Source organism: Caenorhabditis briggsae (genome assembly GCF_000004555.2).
Source record: "Caenorhabditis briggsae complete genome, chrII, whole genome shotgun sequence".
Classification (NCBI taxonomy): Eukaryota; Metazoa; Nematoda; class Chromadorea; order Rhabditida; family Rhabditidae; genus Caenorhabditis; species Caenorhabditis briggsae.
The window spans coordinates 12,189,489-12,205,079 of NC_013486.2; the positions used below are offsets into that span (position 1 = coordinate 12,189,489).

General features: G+C 35.8%; 4 protein-coding genes across 4 annotated transcripts in view; all 4 read left to right on the top strand.

Annotated features, from left to right (window-relative positions):
• Positions 1 to 3,230: 3,230 nt before the first annotated feature.
• CBG20970 lies at positions 3,231 to 7,295 on the top strand (the record flags this gene model as incomplete). Its single annotated transcript, XM_002631716.1, has 2 exons — positions 3,231 to 3,535; positions 7,013 to 7,295. Coding segments are annotated over 2 exons (588 nt in total), but the record flags the coding sequence as incomplete, so codon positions are not given.
• Positions 7,296 to 10,547: 3,252 nt separating this feature from the next.
• Positions 10,548 to 12,168, top strand: CBG25686 (the record flags this gene model as incomplete). The annotated part of the gene is made up of 3 exons (XM_045242777.1): positions 10,548 to 11,165; positions 11,212 to 11,385; positions 11,917 to 12,168. The coding sequence occupies 3 exons, from the start codon at positions 10,548 to 10,550 to the stop codon at positions 12,166 to 12,168; spliced, it is 1,044 nt and encodes a 347-aa protein (XP_045100369.1).
• Positions 12,169 to 12,492: 324 nt separating this feature from the next.
• On the top strand, positions 12,493 to 13,861 carry CBG25687 (the record flags this gene model as incomplete). The annotated part of the gene is made up of 4 exons (XM_045242778.1): positions 12,493 to 12,651; positions 12,694 to 13,080; positions 13,248 to 13,373; positions 13,418 to 13,861. 4 exons carry the CDS (start codon positions 12,493 to 12,495, stop codon positions 13,859 to 13,861), a joined length of 1,116 nt encoding a protein of 371 aa, XP_045100370.1.
• Positions 13,862 to 14,848: 987 nt separating this feature from the next.
• The window catches only part of CBG20975, a gene marked incomplete at both ends in the record, with an annotated part of 2,723 nt that continues 1,980 nt past the window's right edge, over positions 14,849 to 15,591 (top strand). Inside the window, 2 exons of the mRNA XM_002631717.1 lie at positions 14,849 to 14,953; positions 15,316 to 15,522. Of these exons, the coding sequence (XP_002631763.1) occupies positions 14,849 to 14,953; positions 15,316 to 15,522 (312 nt within the window). The remainder of the gene's footprint in view (positions 14,954 to 15,315; positions 15,523 to 15,591) is intronic.

Consider the following 15,591-nt stretch of genomic DNA (forward strand, 5'->3'; position numbering starts at 1 on the left):
ATCGTTTTGTCAGATGACAAATTTTTATATCTTTTACAGGAATCGAGATATACTTGAAGTTGATGCTTGAAGTTGACGGCTTGGTAGACATTGAGTGTTTCCGGAGTGTTCCACCACAAATCGGGTTACAGTAAGTCTAGGAATACGAAATTAATATAATTTTATTTCTCTTGTCACAAGCTTCCAAATGAGTATAATCATGACTAGATTCGTAAATGATTACTGTAGTTAGTCGGATCCAATAAAATTACCATATCTCGAGCTACAGTTTTTCTAGAGAAACGGAACAAACAACAAAGTTGATGGTTTGGTGAGCATGTTCTTTAAAAGTGTTAAATTTCGAATTCTCAATCCATTTATTGCCAAGAGAACCCTCGTCTGTGTGACCTCTATTTTTGAAGAAAAAATATTATTGCTTGACAAATTTTTAGAGATTTATCTTTTTGTTTTTCATACTGACCACTTTCCACGCAGCTGAAATCAATCTTCTCAATCACCCATTTGAAAATTGTGTTTTCTGGTTTTATCCCCATTCATGAAAAAGCATCTGTTACGTAAAGGCGTTATAACTCAGTTTATTATCCAGAATAGGACTTGTTTTTTTTTAATTTTTTGGCAAAAAAATTAGGAATATTGAATTTTAGACACTTAAAATTTCGAGTTTTGAAGCACTTTTGAATTTGAATTTTTTACCCGAATTACAGGAAATAGATGTTTTTGAAGTTAACTTTACAAAAGAGTAGTAATTTTGCACCGATTGATCTGAATTTGATTAGATTTCACGAAATTGTTTCATGACGCGCTACTTGATATTTTCAGAATACATATATTTAGAGCTGAAACTCCAAAAAATTATATTCTTGGAACTACCAAATTTGCTCTAATAGAAACCAAACTATCCCGTCAGTTTTAGCTCAGTTATCTCACTTTTTTCAAAAGATACTGAAAAATTTTCAACTGATAAAAATATGTATCATAATTTCACCTATATTTTATCAGTTGACAGATTTTTTCTCATAGGAACCAAAATAATTGAGCTCAAAATGCACGTATGGGGGGGGGGGGCTTCTATTAAAGCAAATAGGCATTTTTTTAGTTATAGCCAATAACTCATAATTTTCAGAATCCAGCTCGAAAATTTACAAATTTCACTTTTCCATGTTCAAAAGTTCAAATTTTCTTTCTAACTGCGCAGCTTCTTATCGCATGTTTCAGCTGTTTTCAGAGATGTACGATTTTTGAGATTTCGTTCTTTTTCAAATTTCTGGGAAAAACAAAGTTTCCTTGTTTTCTCATTAAAATTTGCGTCCTTTTGTTATTCATTAAATCTTTAGAAAATCTGAAATGTTCCCAATATTGGATACAAAATATTATTCTAGACTGCTTTTAGAATTTTCAGACGGATTAGTTCTATTGGAAATACAATTCTGAATATGAATAAAACGAGTTTTTGTATTTTTAATGATCGATTTTTTTTCTTTTTTTTTCAGAGGGCTATGTATGGAAAAGTTTTTTCTGAAAACAGTTTGTGTCCATGTTGGAAATAGTTTTGGTTTTCAGCTTTGTGACATTGCGAGCTTCAAGCCCAAACATGACAATTTTGCAAAATTTTGAAAATTTTCAAATAGAAAGTTAGTCGTGTTTAGGCTTGTTTTGAAGCTTAAACTTTAGGAAAATTGAATTTTTAACTCAAAATTCAAACATTTCAGAGCTTTGAAATGAGCTTAAACATTATTAGTTTCGAGAATATTGTACATGAGCCATTTGCAGAATTTTGAAAAAAAAATCAAATTCAAAGTTAGTTGTGTTTGAGCTCGTTTTGAAGCTCAAACTATGAGAAATTCAAATTTGCAGATTGAAGTTCTTCAATTTCAGATGTCGAGCTCTAAGCTCTAAAATGAGCTTTAAATTTTTTTTTAATTTGTTTTCATCACATTGTTTCTAACGAATTTTCATATCACTTCTAGTCACATAAACTACGATTTTCTAGTTTTTATACTTATTGATTTACCATTTCAAAATGTTATTCGGTTTCTTAGATTTCATAAACACATGTTTTAAGATTTCCCAAATAATTATAGGTGATTTTAAATGTCTCTTTCTCCCAAACAAGCGATTTTTTTTCAGATTTTTTCCTCTTACAAATTTTCACCTGTCTATTTCAATTAGCCTCCCTTTTTGTTCCTTATTAATTCTGAATTTACTCAATTTTCAGACATGCTAATAAGTGGAAATGCGTCAGAGGGGATTCGATTTTTGGCATTATTCTATGTGAAATCGTACGATAATGATTCTTCTGTTGCATGGATTTTTGCAGCGATACAGTTTTTGGAAATTGTGCTGATGCTCCTTTCGGGATTGTTGAATGTGAGTCATTTATTTTAGTCCCCAGCCCCTCTAATAGAAGGGCCCTCCAAGAGGGACTGGGAAAAATAGAAGAGCCCCTGTAATAAATGGGCCCCCGTAATAGAAGGGCCTTCTGTAAAGAAGGACCCCCCCCTCAAAATGTGTTCTGAAATCACACGATTTCCGTACTTTTTCAGTGGAAAATATTCCGGGAATTCCACAATTTAATAGAAATTTGTCGAAACTCTATTTTTTGATAAAAATCTTGCTAAATTTTGATGAAATTGACAGATTTTCATGAATTTTGAACGAAACTTCTTCGAATTTTTTCAAAACTTTGGAAAAAACTGGCCGGAAAAATAGAAAACTGGCCGGAAAAATAGAATACAGGTTTTACGGTAATTAAGCTCAAAGTGTATGTATAGGGGTTTTTGATACACTTTAAGGAAAATTGATTATTTCGGTTCCTGTAAGAGGAATCAAAATGTGATCAACTGAAAAAAAATATTGGTGATATTATGATAAATATTTTATTAGCTGACTACTTTTTTGATATAACAAGTAGTGATTTTCAAAAGTTTTGATTTTGGGAAAAATATTCAGAAAGTGTTAATATTTCTGTTATATTTGTTAATATTTCTGTTATATTTGTTGCTCCCAAAAACTTAACGGTCCATCTTTTGGGTGATTCAAAAGATTTGCGTGGCTCACAAAAATTTTTGAAATTTCAGTACTTTGATGTGAAAATTAAAACTTTTGAAATTCACTACTTGTTATATCTTTGACAGGAACCAAGAAAAACTGGCGCAATGGATAGGGGCCCTTATAACTCTGAAATTTCAAATTCAAATTTTCCAGACCTACACCGTCTACATGTGCGTCTTTTCCAACTATTCCACCCCAATATCATTTCTCTTTACTCCATTTTCATGCTCCACTGGTTCGAGTTAACCATCTCTCGAATCCTTGTCTTCCCTTATCAAGAGGGTATATATCCTGTGATTTCTACAGATTCTGAGAATTCTGTAATTATGTACACTTTTGATGATACCGTAATCGATTTTGGAAGTTTTGAGAATCATTTTTCATTTCTTTTGGGTGCCGGAGTACGTGCCAGATACATGCTTTTAGTATGCTTCGCTTTGCCATGTGTAGCCGTTGAGAGATGTTTTGCCACGTTGATGGTTAGGTGGGTGATATTGGAGCCTATACTTATTTATAACAAGTATTTTTGTCTAGACTTCGAGAACTGTGAGCATCACCACATTAAAATTAAAATTACAGAGATTATGAACAAAAATCGCGGTCTTATATCTCCGTTTCATTGATCCTTCTGGCGGAGACATTGGCTACAATTGGGGCAGTTTCAGTGACTTATAGAAGAGTTTCAGTTTTGTTTCTGGCTACAACTGCCACATTGTTACAGTTGGCATCTTATATGGTTGGTTGGATTACTGTACCCAACCAAAAATTTTGTTTTCAGATAGTACTTCAAATCAAACAAAAAACCAAAGAATTCAAAAGACAATGTGAACAAAATGTTAACTTTTATAGTCTATCTGTGAAATTTCAAATCATGGAAAATGTTCAATCGTTTAGGGTGAGAAATTTGGGAAAGTCTGGTTTCTTAGGCCAGCCGCGACCGGCCGCCTTAGAAAAGTGCTAATTATTATTGTTCATGCTGAATTTTCTTCAGGTGATTCATATTCTTGTCGTTGAAGTTGGAATTATGATTATGACGGCTTCGATTACAATCACATTGGCAACACTGGGATTGGTATCTTATGCACATACAGTTTGTGTTTTTTATGCGTTGGAGAAATTTATTCATGTGTGAGTTTTTGTTGATTCTGAAATTCTGAGATTCTAAAATCCTGAAATTCTGGAAGCCACAGATTCTGAAATTGGGATTCAAAAATTCTCCTCCAAGAAAGTCTAGAAAAATCTAACACTTTAGAATTCTAAATTTCCAAAAAATTAAACACTCCAGAATCTCCAAACTCGAAAATTGAACAATCCCTAAATTTCAAAAACGTACAAGATTTCTGAGATTCTGAGATTCTGAGATTCTGAGATTCTGAGATTCTGAGATTCTGAGATTCTGAGATTCTGAGATTCTGAGTTTTCGAGATTCTGAGATTCTGAGATTCTGAGATTCTGAGATTCTGAGATTCTGAGATTCTGAGATTCTGAGATTCTGAGATTCCGAGATTCTGAGATTCTGAGATTCCGAGATTCTGAGATTCTGAGATTCTGAGATTCTGAGATTCTGAGATTCTGAGATTCTGAGATTCTGAGATTCTGAGATTCTGAGATTCTGAGATTCTGAGATTCTGAGATTCTGAGATTCTGAGATTCTGAAACTATGAGACTCTGAGATTCTGAAACTATGAGACTCTGAGATTCCGAGATTCCGATATTCTGAGGTTCTGAGATTCTGAGATTCCAAGATTCTGAGATTGAGATTTTGAAATTCTGAAATCCTGAAACTCTGAAACACCGAGGTTCAAAAAAAGTTCCAAATTGAAAAAAATGTATTTCCTCTTCCAAAACTTCCCCCAACACATCAGTAACATACATTTCTCATAATCAAAAAATCAGTTCTTTTTTTTTCTTAATTTTCTTTTTTTCAGCAACCCATTATTCATCTGCACAGCTGTATTTTTCATCAAACCCAACTGGTTCAAACGTCTTCTCCGGCTGATTCCAGGACGTCTGAAGCATAGAACTCATGCAATGGATTATGCTGAAAACAGTTCCAGTCACCACAACCACAAACACCGTCCTTCTCAGGCTGACGTGCATTTTGAGCAGTTGAAAAAAATTTGGTAGAAAAATGTATTTTTTTTTGAAAAAATTATATAATAAACTATTTATTTTTATTCGTTCGATCTGAACTCGTTCTTTTTTGCACCTGAAAGAATTCTTGAAATTCATAGAAGACAATATCAGAATCTCATTAACTGGCCAAGTTCAGAATTCCCAGAAATCTCATTTTAGGTTAATTACGTATTCTCTTACCACCTGTTTCCTTGTATATTAGATTTGTCGACGGCAAACTATTCACACTTTTTTCTGATTTTTCTAGAATATGAGACTAAATTTGCACAATGTTACTGTTGTTTACTTTCCGATTTTTACAATGCCAATTTTTGAAAATTTCTCGGATATTCTTTATTGGATTATTAGGTAAGGTCTGAAATTCTGAGATACAAAAGTGCAGAATATCAGAAGTTCGCAAATTCTGAAATTCTAGAAGTCTGAAATTCTGAAATTAAAAGATTTTAGGATTCTAAGATTCTGAGATTCTGAGATTCTGAAATTCTGAGATTCTAAGATTCTAAGATTTTTAAATTCTGAGATTCTGAAAACAAATTTAATTAAAAGGGATTTCAGAGTAATCGAGCTAATTTCTCTAGTTCCTTCTTTTTATCTAACATTTAAATTCTGTAAAGTTGTTTGCCATATCAGATGTTTCCATTTCAATTTGACAATCATTTGTGTTTCATTATTGGGCCAATGGTTCGAGTGTTTTCTAGCTAGATTGCTCATTATACCGTATCAAGAGGGATGGATAGCAATCAAGGATACTGTGGTGGAAGGTGGGGTTATCTCGTTTTCTGTGATAGATATCAAAAAGTTGTCAACTGCTAAAATTTTGGTGATATTATAATAAGCATTTTATTAGTTGACAACTTTTTGATATTTTCTACAGGAAATGAGATAAATGAGCTCAAAGTTGACTGTTTGGGGGAGACATTTTAATAGAGGGGTACGGCTTCAACCAAAGTTATGTCGATTCTTGTAAATGATATCAAGAAGTTGTCAACTGATAAAATGCTTATCATAATATCAGTAACATTTTGTCAGTAAAATAATTTGTTCATATCTTTCATAGGAAATTAGATAATTTACATCAAACTTTTGAGGTGCACGGGTCCAAAATCTTCCGCATATCATATGAAATTCTGGATCTCAAAGATCCAGCATCCAATTTTGTTTCTAGTTGTGTTGGAATATAAATCTAATGGACTTTGAACCATTAAAACCAAAAATGACAACAAAGATTTTTTGAGCCTCTGAAAAAATTCTAGGAATATCATAAATTCCAAAAAATCCGAAAAAGGTTTAAAAAAATACGAAAATTTAGAAAATTCAAAAACTCATCCGAATTTTCCATAAAGAAAACTTCAGAAATTCAGAAATTCAGAAATTCAGAAATTCAGAAATTCGGAAAATCGGAAGTTCGAAAATTCAGAAATTCGGAAATTCAAAAATTCAGAAATTCAGAAATTTTGAAATTTTCAGAAATTCAGAAAATGAGGAATTCAGAAATTCAGAAAATTCAGAAATTCAGGAATCCAGGAATCCAAAAACGCAATTCAGAAATGCAGAATTTCAAAATTTTTGAATTTCAGAATTTCAAAATTACAGAATTTTCTAAATAATTTCAGTTATTTTCAGACTCTACCACTGGAAATCTCAAAGTCTCTCTATTATTCATCCCTTTACTGATAGGTGGATTCATCAGAGCTCATTACATTTTATCACTATCTCTTTTCATACCATGTGTGGTCATAGAACGAATTATAGCCAGCATTTTTATTAGGTTTGTCTCTTTTTTTAAATGAAATTTCGTTTATTTTTTCAAATTTGATTTTTTTAGAACCTACGAAAAACACCCACGAGTCTACATATCAACCTTATTATTGGTTTTTTGTCACCTAATTTCGATTTTTCTGTCCTATCAAACTATTCAATGGAAATATTCGTATTTTCAAATTATCATTACTTTCACAATAGCTTTATCATCTACTATCACCATTTTTGCATTTTTATACATCTACAATTCTTCTGTCACCCGCCGACTGGAATTACAGCACCGCAGATATGGCTATCATTTTGGAAAACGATTTCAGGCCAAAGAAAATTTAAAATCTCTAAAAGTATTTTTTTTTGTTAAAAAGCATTTTTTCCTTTTTGTTTTTCAGATGGTTCGTACAATCACGATTGTCGGAATTATAGGATTTTCGGTATCTGCTACCCTAATTTCCCTTGTTGCTTCTCAATTATTACCCAGCTATTGTGACAGAATTTGTTTGCAAATGTCGGAAATTGTTTTGAATTTGTAATTAATTTTTTTTAATTGAATTTTTGAACAATATATTTTTTTTCAGAAATCCGCTTTTGGTGATTCCATCAGTGGCCGCTCGAATACCACCTTGGAAAACGAAACTTGTGGATTCGATGCCTGAAGTTATGCGAAGGCGATTTTCTTGTTTTCAAACCGTTCGTCCGATGGATTATAGGCCTAGAAGGACTGTGGTCGAGGAATCGAACACATATTGGACACAATTTTCGAGTAGTTGGTGAATAAATCATTCATTTTTGTTTTTTCAAACTAAATTTCGCTTGTAAAAATATTTTTGAAATCTACAGTACCCCTTAAAAGGAGAAATAATCACTTGCTAGAAGATCATTTGCTAAAGTCTCACTTGCTAGAGGCTCATTTGAACAATTTCTCCAGGGGCACATTACAATGAAAATCGATGATTGTCTCTGAACTCGAATAAGCGGAAGGCTCTGCTACTCTGAATTAGGAAAAAATTGCGAAATTTGTTGGAAAGTCATGAGTTACAAATTTTCTGGTCTTCAATATTTCAGATTTTACAGTCCGTGAGGTTCGTCCGTTCGAGCGTTTTTAACCGATGTATTTTTTGGAAGGTTCAAGAACAAAAACTCATTCCTTGACTTCAAGAACCTGGAACACAGTTTAAGAAAAACAGTAATTTCAATGAAAATCCTCAATTTCTAATTTTTTCTGGCTTTTTCAACCTACCGTAATTCAAAGGAACATATCCGCTGACCATGTAACGGGTTTCGCCACGAACTGAAAGCTGCTCTTGGCGCTTTTTTTTTGAATTTCAGGTAAAATTTTCAGCGATTTTTCCCCTTTTTCTCGATTTTTTCTCAGTTTTTTTCAGTTTTTCTTCGAAAATTCAATGAAATATAACATAATTTTGTGTTTTATCCGCTAAAAATCAGTAAAATCTCGGAAAACCGCTCTCTATAGAGAGATTTTTTGAAAAGTCCTAAATTTGCTAATATTTGCACATTTTCCAGCATCCCGACACCAAATGAGTCGACAAGAGTACGTCGACTTTCTTCTGCTTAAATTTTCATCGCTAGACGAGAGCATAGCAAGAATTGGACAGCGATTCGATGAATGCAAAAAGATTTCTGAAAAAACGCGTCTCGTCGACAAACAAGAAGTCGAAAATATTAAAAAATGGATGATAAATCAGGAATGGCGAGATGGGATCCTTCGAACAACGGTGGAGAAAATAAACGCCTATGTGGGAAGAATGGGCGGGAAGCTCGAACAACAAATCAATGAGCAAAAATCGATAAACGACTTGTTTCGCTCGGATCTCGAAACTTTGCGCAAAGGTTTTGCAGAGAGTAATCTTTCCAGCCTTGAGAAAATCGATGACAACGTCTTCGAGAAGATTCGAAGTCTGGAGAGAGCCATGGCTGATCTTAAGAAGGACCCTGTTATTCATGTGGATAGTGACAAAGCTCCAGACGTTGAAGACGTTCTGAAGAAACTCACAGAATGGATTCTGAAGCTCGATGGAGAGCTCCGTGGAGATTTCGAGAAGCTAGCTGAGGGCCAGAATGAAGCGCTGAGCAATGTATACTCTAATATGGAACAGATTCGAACGGCGCTTGTAAACGATCAGATCCATCAGGAGAAGTTCAATAAAGACGTCATAACGGATATGAACAATTTGGCGAGTTTGCTGAAGGGATTGCTTCAGAAGCAGGGTCATAACAGGTGCTCCGATTGTTCAGGAATTCCGAGACTTCAAGAGTGTCTTATGAATCAAGTTCTGATGAATAATGAGCTCACCAGAGATATTGCATCGCTTCAGGAGGAATTGACAGCTCAGAAAAACGAGGTACGAGACATAAAAGCTTTGTATGTGAATTCACATACCTTTTTGTACAAAATTCACCGCGCAACACCTTTAAAGTCACTAATTCCTGCTCTTTTTCCAGAACGAGACGCTTCGAATCAAGCAGGAACTGTTCAACAAGTCTATCTCTCTCCAAGTCAAGGCACTTCGAGATGAGATGAAAGATGCCCAAAATTTTGCTATGGACACTGCTGGAGAGCTCTCAGCACTCGGTTGTGAAACTCAGCAGATTATTGAGCAGCAGGATTTTGACCGGGAGCAATTGGCTAATGATAGAGTGGAACAGCAGGATACGAATAACGCGTTGGCAGCGAAGATCGAGATGGTCCGACTGAATTGTTTGCATTTTGAGAAAAACGAGTTAGATGATATGGCGAAGGAGAAGGGAGCTGGTGATGTCGAGATTCAGGTGAGAGTGTTTGTACGGACGACCGAGCAAAAAGAGCATTTTTCAGACGAGAACCGAACTAGCCTTGCCTCCAGTGGTTACAGATCCGTACAGCGATCTATTCGTTCTATCCTCAAGTCGTCCTCCATCCGCACAGAAAATTGCCAAATCCGATGTTTTTCAAATCAGTTCAGAAGAAGAAACAATTCAGAAAGCCCTGGAACCACTCCGTCAGGACATCAACACGCACTCCAAGCAGATTCAGGACATGTCTCAAGAGGTAAATCGCGAAGAGACGAATCTAAATCAGGCCCTGAAACGAGCAATTTAATTACAGATCGAAACCATGCGTCAAAAACATAATCGCAAATTCAAAGGAATCGGACATCTCAACGCGAAAATTCTGAATCTCATTCAAAATTCAACACTAGAAGAAAGCATTCTGGAGAAGAGCGACGACGTGGTTGTAGATTGAAAACGCTCTTCCTTTTGTAAATCTTATCATGTTAAAAATTTTTTCTTTTTTTTTCTAATTCATTTTTTGTATTTTACTCGTTTCTAATCCCCCATCTCCGTTTGTAACCATGTATTGTTGAATGTTTTACCCCCAATTGCATGTTGCTATAAAAGCATGGAACTATTTTTTAAAGTTATATTTGGTCCCTCTGGTTCTATTTATGATCATTTGAATTTATTTTTTCTCCTATATTTTCTTGTTTGAAATCAATTTTTTCGACGATTTTCACCGTTTTTTCGATGAAGATTATCGAAATTACGATAAAAATCGTCGAAAATTTAGAAACATTATTTGAAATAGGCCTTTTTCCAGAAAAATGGGCGATACAGTTTCGGAAGTCATCGGCCACCTCAGCGACGAAGTAAAAAATTTAAAAATTAGACAACAGAATTTCGAAGAGGAGGTCCGCCATGCCGCCGAGGTGGAGATGAAGAAAATGCAGGATTTGCAATTCCAGCAAGAATGGAACGATGAGGATAATCAGAGGGACTGCAGAAGATTCCAGAAAACGGTGGATAAACAACAGGATACGGTAGCTCAGCTCGGTTCGTTCGTTCAGAATCTTTTAGTGGAATTCAAGCGAATGCGCGAGGAAGATAACGCATTCAAGAATGAATTGCTTCGAGAGCTCGGATACCTTCGTGATGACGTCATCGAGTGGAAGAGACAGCTGGATAACAGATCGGTTCGATTCAAGGCACAACCACAGGTCTTCACTTTTGACGATTATTCGGGCAATGTTACGGATCATTCGATGTGGAGTCATCAGCCGCTGAAGACGTCGACGCCGATGCCGCCAGCAATCAAGAATTTCGAAAACTACGGGGCTCTTGCCAACATCCAGAATTCGCTCAACAATTTGGAAGAAGGCGTTCCAGCATTCCATGATGAGCTCGCCAAAATTCATGACAAAGTCGATGAGCTCACTTTCAAGGTCAAACAATTTGAATGTTTGAAAATTGAGAGCTAAACTTTTGCAGGTGGAGTCGATAGAACAATTCCAGCAGGGCGTGTTCGACGAGGCTAAAAGCCAACTGGATCAAATGAGAAACGAGCAGAAGAAAAAGATGCAAGAGATTCAGATGAATCAGAGGGATGAGTTTGATAGTCTTCGTGTGGATTGGACGAATGCTAGAAGAAATTACAATGATGAGGTAATTATTACGGGGAATCAGAAGCAGTTTGTTTTTCATTACGGGTGAAAATAGTGACCGAACTTTTTTCGTTTCGAGTTTTCTAGGCCATCAGGTTAAATGACCTAGAAATGGGCTAGTATCCGCCTGGTGTCTTTTCTAAGCCGTTTTAAAAGCGTGGCCTAACTTTTGTAAGTTTATTTTTCTAGTCCACCATGCTGAACGACCTAGAAATGACTTGATATTCATCTGGTATGATTTCTAGGCCATTTTAACATGAAGCCTAACTTTTGCACGTCGAGTTTTCTAGGCCACCATGTTAAATGGCCTAGAAAAGGCCTGATATTCTTCTGGTCATACCAGACTAGGCTGGTATAATTTCTAGGTCATTTTAACACCGTGGCCTAACTTTTGGATGTTGAGTTTTCTAGGCCACCAACTTTTGCGGTTTGAACGAAATTTCGAATTATGTATTCTAAAATTTGTTCGGACATTTTTCGAAATTAGCTCGTGTTCGAAAAACACTGAATTCTTCAATTTCAAATTTTCCAGACAGGCTACGTTGCTCCATCAGAAGACCGCGAAAACATCCCTCCTCCGAACCAAGCATACAACAGTCCATCCCGTCCAGAAGCCCCGCCCCGTTTCCTAAAGGATTTCCCAAAACTCGTGTACCAACTGTTCCCCGACTATTACGCCGATCCGATTCTCCGTCAAAACTGTCTCAACTGTATCAACTCTTCGAAAACTCAAGATGAAATCGAGACGCGCGTCATGGAGTTATATGAGCTCCCAAAGAAGTAGAATCATGAATAAAAAAGATCAATATACCATAGAATCTGTAAAATTTTCCTATATACTGAATGTCTCGGATTTGTTTTAACCCCCGGATTTCACTAAATTCTTCTCGAAATTGATTTTTTTTGTTGTTCAAAATTGCCAATTTTCAAAATTTTGTCTCAACTAAACATGCAACCCTAACCAAACTTCCTAATGTAACCTCATAATAAACTCTTTATCGTAGATTTCCAGCTAAACATTTTTTCCATTGTTTATTAATTGTATTTTTCCAATTTTCATATCTTTAACATCATAATTTTCTCAGATTTTATCCAGATTTTTAGCAACATGGACGTCGTCGGAATGCACCAAAACCATGAAGAAGACAATGAAAATGAATCGCTCGAAAGTACGAAAGAATGGATTCTGAAGCAGGAGCAAAACGATGAAATTCTCTATGAAAATATCAAAAAGTTGGAGAAATCTCTTCTAAATCACCAGCAGAAAGTAACTTTTTTATCTGATTTCTTTTGAAACCAATTTTTCCAGGTTGAATCTGACAAAATCGAGCAAAAATCCACGTTGAAATCGCTTTTCTCGGAAATGCGTCAGAATCTATCGGAGGATTTCAAGAACTTTCAAACAGGAATGCTCACCGAAATACGCGATTTTCGTGATGACGTCAAACTGAAGTCATCGAAATCAGAAAGCGTTGTTGCCCGGAAATCTGAGTCTTCGGATACGGATTCTGGGACAAGTGAGCACGGAGATGAGGTGGATTCTGTCCGAAAAGTGATAAAAGTTCCGACGATTGATAACGGAATATTGCTCAGAGATAATTATAGATGCTCAATTGAGAAGTTGGAGAGAAGTTCAGCTGGTTTTAGAGAGGAGATTACAGCGATTAACCATGCTTTTGTATATTTCAGAGATGAGGTAATTAAGTTTTTGAATTTTACTGTAATTTCGAATTTCCAAAAATACGATTTTTTGAAATTTGGAAAATGTTCGATTTTTCTGAATTTTCAAATCTTTGAAGCATAAAAATTTGAAGTTCGAAAAACCCGCGAAAGGTCTGCCATACTAAAAATTTGCTCTTCCAGCTCGAAGCTTTGAAATGTGAGCAAAACGAGAGAATCGAAGCTATGGATAAAGCTCACAAGGAAGAAATGGAAGCTCTCCGCCAAGAACTGCTCACAAAAATTGATAATGCTAATAAGAAAGATGAGGTAGCCTTTAAATTTGTTTCCAACTCTTACCATTTGTTTTCCAGATCCCCAAACTCATGGAACAACCAGTCCAGAAACCACAAAAAATCCCAAAAGAAATCCCGATTCGCTTCGCAATCGTTGGCGATTGGAAACTGGTCACATCGAAGAATCTAACAGAGTTCTATGCCAAGAATCACAGTCACAAACACGAGGTTCACTCAGTCAACATGAGATTCCGTTTAGTTGAAAACAAGCTCACTTCGTATTTCTTCAACGGAAAAGACTATCAAAAATTGAAGTGCAAGTGTATCGGAACGGCGGATAGTGCGAAAAATCACTGGAGAATCGAGGGAAATCAGATCAAATCGATTGATTTCAATGGATTTTCAAAGGAAACGAATGTCACTGAAAAGTGTGTCAGATACATGGAAAACGGACAACTGGTTGTGATTAATGAGATGGGAGGAGTCGTTTGTACCAGAATCTACGAGAAAATCAAACAATAATTAAGGCAGCTTTTTTCACTTCATTTTCCGTTCAATTTTGTCTCCTGTGAACCCAGATTTTGATGAGAATTTTAGGATAGGTTAGGAATAGTTCATCTAGACACTTCTGGAATTTTTAGAATCCGCTCGCCAGTTTCAGCAGAGTTATAAGAGTTTCCGTATTAAAAAACTGGTTCCTGGACGTTTAAGAACGCTTCGGAACCATGACGTTTCAGAACCGCAACATTTTAGAACCGGGAGGCTTTAGGACCGCGACGTTTCAGAACTGCGACATTTTAGAACCGGGGCGTTTTCGAATCGCGACATTTTAGAACCGTGACGCTTTAGGGCCGCGACGTTTCAGAACTGCGACATTTGAGAACTGATGGTTTCAGAACTGCGACGTTTCAGAACTGCGACATTTGAGAACTGATCGTTTCAGGACTGCGACGTTTCAGAACTGCGACGTTTCGGAACCACGACGTTTCAGAACTCGACATTTCAGAAATTTTCTTATTTAGTGTTCAAAAACCACTATGCAAAAATGCGGAAAAGTTCTGAAATGTCGTGGTTCCGCAATGTCATGTTCTTGAACGTTCAGGAGCCGGTCTTTTGATACTGAAACTCGTATAATTTGGCTGCAACTGGCGAGCGCATTCCAGAATTTTCAGAAGTGTCTAGATAGGCTATCCTTAACTTATCCTGGAATTTTCATTAAAATCTGGATTTTCAAGATTCCCTTTTCATGTTAACATCTTCTCACACCCAATTATATACACTTGTATTTTCTCACCCAGCATGTCGCTACCCCCTACTTTCTTATATAAATGCTCATTTTTACGCTTTTTCCCCGTGCTGTCCCATCCCCCCGCGTATCCACCTAATTTCTCTAAAAATTCACCAAGTTTCTTTTTCTTCAAAAGAATAAAACACATAAATTCTCGAGGAGACATTCGTAAAAATTTTACCCAAAATCATCGAAATTTGCGCGCTTAGAGAGAAAGAGAAATGTCGCGAAAGAAGCTACGGTTGGTGATAAGAAATAGCGCCAATCTGACGGATCAGATGAGAAAAGAGCGGCAAGCGGAGACGTTTGAAGAGATGAGCACGGCTGTGAGTTGAATAGAGACTACAAACTACAAAAATAGTAGACTACAAACTACAAAAATCGATTTATCTGAGAAGTTATCGCCCTGGCAGTGTGTAAAAATGTCGCAAATTGTCCTTTTTCTCTCATTTTTGTAGTTTTTGTAATTTTGGAATTCGAACTACAAACTACAAAAAATTCAAAAATTCAGAAAATTAGAAATTCAAAAATTCAGAAAAATCTGAAATTCAATAATTCGGAAATCCAGAAATTGGAAATTTCAAAAATTCAGAAATCTGGGTCTTAATGAATTTTTGAATATTGATAGCATATACTACAAATATTACAAATTGTGGACTACAAAAAGCACAAACTACAAAAATTATAGCAGTCGAAAGAGTCAACGACGTCGACAGAATCGATTCGTCAAAAACGAAAAACCGCGACGACAAAACGAACGATTCGAATTCAAAAAGAGCGAATTGTGAAGTATGAAGCTGATCTGGTTTCCGGTTATGAGAGATCAGAAAATACGCAATCGATGGATAGTATTTCCGAACCGGAGAATATTGAAGAGTTTGAGAAAAAGTGTGGGGTAAGTTTGATAACTGATTATCTCGATTCCTGTGAGAGATATCAAAAAGGGTGTCAACTGATAACATAT